Below are 8,205 nucleotides of genomic sequence, written 5' to 3'. Positions count from 1 at the left end.
GAAAAATAAGAGAGAGAAGAAAGTGGGCTCGTTGGTGGTCAGGCAACTTGCGAGGTCAGGTCGCTAGCAACCCGCGAGGTTGGGTCACTGGGTCAGATGGCTGGCTGGCTGGCCATCCACGCTGGTCGCCCTGGCTTGGGCGACCAAGTTGGTCACCCAAAAGGGGCGACCTCATTGGTCCCCCAAGAATTTGTACTTTTAATTTTTTAACTTTGGCCCATCAACTATGTTGAAAGCATTAGTATAAATTTGTTTATCATTTTTCTAAACTATTCATAATCCTTACAAGTGCTATGAAGAAATCAAAGTTTTGATAAACATAGATTGATAAAAATAGGATTCCAAGCGAAATCTCGCCAGGCAGCTCATGCCTAATAAACATTATGCTGAAATGATTTTTTATTTCTTTCAAGAGTTCTATACAGCTTTAAAGGGCCATCAGTATCTATTAATTTTATGTTGACAAGATTATAGTTGGGTGTTACTCAAGTGTTTTCCAAGGAATAGAAAATAAAAGCAGCGGAAGCATGTCAAGGACATCTCATCTACCGCCGGCTTGATAGCAGGAATTGGCATATTCAAAGCCCATTTGGCAACGCTCGTGGTGCTGACTCAGAGCTTCGAAAGAGATTGCATGGCACCATTCTGTGTTCGGTAAATTTGCATTTCAAATCTGTCACAGCTCCACTAAGCCAGCTAAATACTGTCTTACAGAGTTCACCTGACACAGCAAGCTATACAAAAATAAGAATCCTAGAAGTCTAAAATGAGCAAGTCCAAGTCCACTCTTTAGTGGTTGCATGATAGCAATTGAAAGTTAAATCATGGGTTAATCTAAAGCAACTTGGACAATAATTTATGCGAAACATAGAACTTTCTAATACAAACACTCTGTATCCTGCATATACTAAGCATAAACTTCAATTCTTTGTTGATATGCTCGTTACCCACACTTGAGGTCAACTTGAAGGTCACTATCTAGCATAAATCACATACAAAACAATGTAATGGAAAAGTCATTGCAAGGAACAAGAGGGGAAGAAGTAAACTGCATTTCTTCATAACTTGAAGCTAATATTCAATATGAAGAACAAAATGCTCAAAATTACAAACCCCCATGGAGGGGAAGAAGGAAAGGGGGGAGTTAAATGTCTATACATGGCGGCAGCTGAAAGAGACCCATCTCCTTTTTTTATCTGAGAAAGAAGTCTTGCCATCTTCGCCCATTTTTTACTCAAAGAAAATAATGAACCCGCCCAGTGTGTTGATAATACACAGGTCTGTGGCTGGAATTCCCTTTCTGCCCCAAATCAGCACCCAGGATCTTGAATGACAGTAACAAAAAGAATCAAAGAATACAACTATTTTGGTCCCAGAGTGTCTAATTGTCGTAGAGGGATTCCTTCGGGGTCAAGTCCTTCGTCTTCTTCTTCATGCTTTGGAAGGCGCAATGATAAAGACTGTGATGACCCTATAAATGAAGAACAGTTTATGTGAAGCTACAATCTTGAACTAGAGAAGATGATTGAACAATAGAGGAAATAATGGAAACCCACCTTCAACCATGTCCTTCGTTTCATGAAGAAGAAAAGTCCCAGAAAGGATCGTTACAAATCCACATATTTCAGTGACAATTTGAGATGCGTTCTTTCCATCCCAATCCTGAATTTCAAAAGGCATATAATCAGCATACAGGGCAACAAACATCATAAAAACCCTTAAAAGTTTAATACTTCAGTTACTAGAGCAATACTTATAGGGACTGAAGACTGCATGTAAGAACTAAAATCTTCAGAGAACATCTATCTAGTTTTATTTCACCACGAAATCTCTTTTCCATAGATTATTATTTTCTATCTAAAAGATCGAGAGAAGGAGAGTTCCTAAAAGAAAACAATGAAAAAAAGCACTCATAATTGAGTAACAACAGTTTTAAACTCCTTAGCTGGAGAGAATAACATAAAATCTTTAGAAAATAACCATCTAGTTTTCTTTCAGCTCTACATCTCTTTTCCATAAAAGAGAGAGGGTTTCAAAAAGAAAAGGAACAAAAAAGAAAAAAGAAACTCATAATTTATGTAAGAACAGTATTTTTTAAAAGTCCTCTGCTGGGATAGCATAAAAAATTTCATAATTATACTGCAGCCATTCACCATAAATCAACTCAAAATAGATGGAAAACAAATTGTTTTGTTTGTATTCTGAATACATCAGCACAACCTATTTGTAGCAATGTTTCGTTTTCATTTAAAAAAATGCTCCAGTTTCTACAGTTATCATCACTTAAAGTGGAGCTAACATGAAATCCAAGGATTAGTTCTCCAAAATTCCATCTATCACACAGACACATGCATGCATGCCTATAATTCAACACACGCCACTGGTTAAAAAGTACATTACCTTAAACATGATTACGCTAGCCAAAATTGTTAATGAAGTAAACATCACATAGTATATGGGAGATACGACAGCTGCATTGAATGTATCAAGAGCCTGCAATTCAAAGAGTAACAAATAAATTTATCTACCAAAAGCCATTCATAACCACAAGCCATTGCCCAGTCATCCTCCCACTGAAGCAAGTCCTATGCTGGAAAACTTGAAATATTCCCTCAGAAATTTACATCATCATCATAATAAAAGATCTAGTTTCTACATTAATTTTCACGCAATCAGCATTTCAAGGTAGCATATGTTTATTTTTAAAAATTATATGGGAGCTCCTACGAAATGCATTACCTTGTTTAAGTAATTGATTTGAGTGATTACACAGGCAAGTACAATCAAGGTAAAAGCCCATGTTTGGGGGTATAGTAACTGATTCATTCCCGAGAAAGTCAGCTTCAAAGCAATTCCAAGTGCTTTGACACTCATAACCTGTTATGAGCATTCAGAAAACATAATTTTAACAATAGTGGATTTACACTAGTAAAGATGTGCACACAGTGAATAATAAACAATAACTGACATACCGATAGTGAGCCCATGAGCGAACAAATTGAAATATAGACCATAACATGAGTCTGCCCATAATGGGGTATAACACGGATGATAATCACAACAGCAGCTGTTATGACAATAGCAGCATACAAGAGAAAAGCTGCAGTGGATATCACAGTGAATTACAGCATTATGAGACACTTGAGCCAAAAATATAAGACCATGATAATATTATGTATGTTTTTCGTATAGCATCAAGGACTTGGAAGCCATTTCACTACTTTTTTTATTCCTTGAAGAAATATATACCTGGCTCTGTTGCAAGGTCCCACACTTCCTTCACGGACTCAATCTCACGTTCTTGAGGTGCATGCAAAACAATTGTCGTTGAACCCACAACACAAAGAGCACAACCAAGAATCCCAAAAGTGTGCAACTTTTCCTGTAAAATAGCATGTGCAAGAGCAGCACTGCAAGACAAATGGAAGTTGGCATCATAAAATAATCTAATATATGAAATACATAAGTAAATTTTCTCTTGCCTGATAATGATACTGAGTGCACCAAGAGGAGTGACTAGAATAGCTGGTGCAAATGCATAGGCTGCAAAATTAGCAATTTCCCCAGCAATCACTGCCACAACGACAATTATCCATCTTAGAATGCATACAATGTGATCTGCACTCAAACTTCCAATGCACTTCATAACGTTAAACCAACAGGAGTAACTTGCATATAAAGAGAAAGGGTAAACATCATAAAACAAAAACATGGAGATCCAAACCATCTAAATGGACAAACAACAAAAGAAATAGTGCAAGACATGAAATGAAAGGTTAACACAACTCTTTGAAGGATCTGTGAAAGACTGCACTTTTGGCACATAATGATAGTTTTTAGCTAATCAAAAGAACTTATTGCATTTATATAGACTATCTGTAAAAGCATATGGACTATTTATTTAAATTATCAAAATATATATAAACTATTTATTTTATACCACACAATGTATAGGCAATGGTATAAAAGTAATTTCCTTAATTGCAACAAATTAACAGCCATAGAAAATACGGGCACTTACTTGTTATCATGCCAATCCACCAGAGTGGTTCAAACAGGTAAGTATAACCCCCAGCACCTGCAAACAAAAGGTCCATAAAATTAAGATAGAGTAAAAGCATAAGACTCTATTATCATACATAAATCAAGCCATTAATGCAATCACAAAAAAAAAAATGTTAACAAATTAAGCAAATGCTGAGTATTAAACTCAATAATTCCACATGTCCTGCTCCAACTTCCATGCTCATCAAGCCATTAATGCAATCACATAAATTATAAATTGTTAAAAAGTTAGGTTTTAAATTTTATTTTTTCTTCTTCTATGATGATGAAACACACCATCACTTAATTAGAAATCATATTCCTAAAAAACACCACAATGACCGCAAATCATCCATGGACTAGGCAGTGGAAGCTGAATGGTATTCTTCAAGCCTAAATAAATAATTGTGAAGCTATTTTGTTAAGCCATATGACACCAAACCATTATCTGGAACCAAGATGGTCTACAAAGAAACAAATAAATCTTACACAAACTTCATACAAATTGGCGCAGAAAATGATTGGTGGTGTGATGTATGGTCCTGGAAACACTAAAAGATTGATCAAACATGATAAAGAAACTCTTGCATAAGTTATATGAAGTATTAGTTAAGATCTGTAAGTTTGTATAGCATTACTCTGTTTGGACGTAAATAGCATAAAAGAACGAGACCTATGGTTTACTATCATCAAGATAGTTCTGTAAAGAGCACTCAAATGTACTACTTTAAAACCTACAAAATATACAAACTGAAAATATCTAAACAATTCATAAAGTTGATCTATCAAAAGAAAGATATAGCTTCGGAGAGCTACTTTAACCTTCCAGATACTCTCACATTCCCTCAATCTTCTAGAAAAGAGCAGACTCCCAATGTCCTACAAATATCCAATAATTAGTATATCGTCACCCCTCAACACACTCAAAAAAAATATAGAACATCAATAAAACCGCTGCGAAGTCCAATCCCAATCTTTCACTAACCTTCTAAAACATGGGGCCTAAGCACGGTTACCATGGCCCCTTCTTTCTAGCCCTCAATTGCTACCACCTTTTTTCTCGAAAAGAAGAAGAGTTGCTCATGCTTTTGCACACACCATGCTCCACACAAGAATCCAGACACCTTCTCCAATATGTAAAGCAACAAAGTTAAAGGATATACATCTTTCTCTTGCAAAGCTATTCCACAACTTTATCCCATGAAATCCATCACTATCTTCCCACCTACAAATGCTACCCCTTCAGATATACTATTCTACACCTGAGATGATAAATGTAATGCATCGAATGTCTAAAGTCCTATGGGCCTCAACCAATTAATCCACTACCATAAATCCATCGAAGCTTTTTCAAAATCCCCAAAAAATTTCACCGGGATGAGGGATAAACTTTGGTTTTAGCAATAGTCAGATCAAAAAGTTGAAGAAAATGGACAAACCAAGATGTCTTTGCCAACTTAGTACACATGACGCATACAAGAGTAGCAAGCCAACATAGAATCCGAACAACATGCTGAAAAGAACTTGAAACTGAAACTTTGCAGTTCTAAAATCATACGAAGGTGTAATGAATAATTGCGTGGAACAAACCCTCCAAAATCCATCTCTCCCCTTATAGACATCAAAAGGAATAACAGCACCACACTCCAATTAACCCGGTGTCTTCACTTGCTGGAGCTTAATCTTCCAACTAAAAAGAATCTAAATGGCAATTTTCCAGGCATCAGCTAAGAAACCCCAAATAGTGAAACTAAATCCCATGCCAGCAACCTGGTGCCTGGCGGTGAACTATGATAAACTGATTAGCCATCATTTTTACTCGCGCAAACAACAACGTTTCAATTCAGTGATTCTAACAATACATGTAACCAAACAGAAACAAATTCCATTAAAATATCATCAAGAATTCTATCTATAACTTGGAATGCAACAGTAGACAAAAATTTAACCCACTCTTAAGTTTGACCCGCAAATGAAATCCTCAAGCCACGTGAATTCAACCAATTCCTATCACTATGCTTATAATTCTTGCAATGAAGCACATAAAACGACTTCCACTCAAGACAAAATCCCATTCGAATAAATTCATAACGGACCACCAAAAATCAACCCATTTCACACTCAAACATAAATTAAAAAAGGGCAATCCAAACCAAAAAATTAGCACCAATCCCAACACAAAATCACAATTAAAACAAAACCCACCAAAGCCAACAAATAAACGATGAAAACCCACAAAAATGCAACCCATTCCAAGGCCAAAAACAAAAACCCAGTTGAATAAACAATAAAAAGATTGAAACTTTACCTGCCCTAATACCAGAAGCACCAGCTTTCTTCAACCCTTTTTTCTTAACAATAAAACTGGCTCCTATAAATAAACTCGAAGACAATGCCAACAACAATCCCTTTATGTTATCTGTTGACATTCCTATTTCTGTTTCCGCCATTACTTTACAATCCCTTCACCACCAACACCAAAACGACGACGACGACAACAATGTCTCACCTCAAAACTCACAGTTTCCATTCCACATCATTCATTAAGTCGTATTCTTTATATTAATCTTATCCAAATCGGATTGTATAACGCAAATGTGTATGAAGAATGAGAGAGAAAGGAACACCAAAGAGTATTGGGATTTGTGAGTTTAACGTAGTTAAGATGTTTTTTTATTTGTTTGTAAGATTTAGATCGATCTGATCGGTACAGTTCTTGTTGAACAAGAGACGAAAGCCGAACTTAGTTTTCTTTTATCCCTTTCTTTACTTTTGTTTTCAGCTTCTATCGACCACCCGTGCACGCTTCCTTTAGCGAGACTGAGAGATGGGTAGTAGCCCAGGAGCAACTTCTGGACCACGGAGATCTTTTTCAGGCCTCTAATTTTGTCTTGCTCTCTGGCTCGGGAGACGAGTGCAGCCCCTTAGTTCATTCAATGGGAGAGGGAAAGCAGAATTCACCAATTACAAGAGAACGTGTAAACACTCAAAAAGAGGAAGATTTTAGGGAAGAATCGATCGAAATGAATCTCAGTTTTGGTAATCGAATATATTTTTCACATGTGAATTCAATATTTTATTTATCAATTAAATTTAAATTGAACATTATAATTATTACATTAGAGAATTGATTCTAAACCTTTTGTAAGAAAATGGGGTAGTATTTTTAATCTTCATTAGTTTTATGCTTAGTTATATAACCTGATTTAAGGATGAAATTAGGACAAAATGTAATAACTATATTCTTGACTTATTAGAACTCAAGTCCAAAATTTAGTTTAAATTCAACCCAACTAACTTTAGTATTTAAAGAAAAGGTTGCTAGAGAATTTTTTTTTTTTTTCTCTCGATTATAACTTTCTCTTAAAATATCAAAAAAATCAATTATAAATTTAAATTTTGGTTCAAGGAAGGTTGGAGAAACAAGTATCTCCCTTTACTATTATTTTTCATTAAAACCTTAATTGTGGAAGGCTTAAAGTAGATTTTAGAGTTTTTAGTTTGATTTGATGATGAAATGATTTAAGGATTTTAATTGATGTTTTAAAGTGTTAGTCTTGCTTAAACTTGGTTTGAAGTGTTGTCTAGATTATAGGTTTTTGAAGAAAAAATTGCTTATTTTAAGGATCTACTAATTTGAAGATTGGCAAATCAAAATTCTAGAAATCCTTATCAAATAGTCAATTGGTTAGGTTGAACTACTGGTTGATTGTTATTGGTTAGTCTAAACCAACCAACTGGTTGACATGTGATAGTGGTCAATTAGTTAGTCATTTCGGTAAGCCGATTAACCTGACAATAGAGATTTATTGGGTTTGTTAGATTCAATTGGTTTAAGTTATATCTGAGATCAATTAGGTGAAATAGTTCGACTTTATATTTACATTATAGTCTCTAAGTTTAGAGTTTTTAATTTTTTATGATACATTACTTCGAGTTATATTTGAGTGTTTCTTGTATTTATTAGTGGTTTTGTTGACATTCCTCCTAATGATTTTTAGTTGTCTTTGGTTTTGTATCTTCTTTTTTTGTTTTTGTTTTCTAGACGAGTGAGATAATTTTTAATATGTATGTAATATTAATAAATATGTATGTTGAATATATGATGAGTACAATTAGTTAATTTCTTGAATATTTAAATATGTTACCTTATTTTCTTAG

The 8,205-nt window shown here is 34.9% G+C and overlaps 1 protein-coding gene across 3 annotated transcripts in view; it reads right to left on the bottom strand.

Annotated features, from left to right (window-relative positions):
• Positions 1-836: 836 nt before the first annotated feature.
• The window catches only part of LOC105108945 (probable magnesium transporter NIPA3), a 23,294-nt gene continuing 15,925 nt past the window's right edge, over positions 837-8,205 (bottom strand). The window contains exons 1-10 of one of the 3 annotated variants that reach the window (XM_011003463.1): positions 5,030-5,150; positions 4,867-4,923; positions 4,022-4,078; positions 3,483-3,573; positions 3,250-3,410; positions 2,973-3,100; positions 2,740-2,877; positions 2,401-2,493; positions 1,557-1,662; positions 837-1,471 (exon numbers count right to left, since the gene is read on the bottom strand). In XM_011003463.1, the coding sequence (XP_011001765.1) occupies positions 1,362-1,471; positions 1,557-1,662; positions 2,401-2,493; positions 2,740-2,877; positions 2,973-3,100; positions 3,250-3,410; positions 3,483-3,573; positions 4,022-4,031 (837 nt within the window). In that variant the 5' untranslated portion in view covers positions 4,032-4,078; positions 4,867-4,923; positions 5,030-5,150 and the 3' untranslated portion in view covers positions 837-1,361. Of the gene's footprint in view, positions 1,472-1,556; positions 1,663-2,400; positions 2,494-2,739; positions 2,878-2,972; positions 3,101-3,249; positions 3,411-3,482; positions 3,574-4,021; positions 4,079-4,866; positions 4,968-5,029; positions 5,151-6,352; positions 7,074-8,205 lie in introns of those variants that run through there. The other 2 variants (XM_011003461.1, XM_011003462.1) reach the window with 2 other exon arrangements.

The sequence above is a fragment of the Populus euphratica genome, unplaced genomic scaffold, assembly GCF_000495115.2.
Source record: "Populus euphratica unplaced genomic scaffold, PopEup_1.0 scaffold401.1, whole genome shotgun sequence".
In the NCBI taxonomy this organism is placed as follows: Eukaryota; Viridiplantae; Streptophyta; class Magnoliopsida; order Malpighiales; family Salicaceae; genus Populus; species Populus euphratica.
This window is presented reverse-complemented; position numbering and strand designations above follow the sequence as displayed.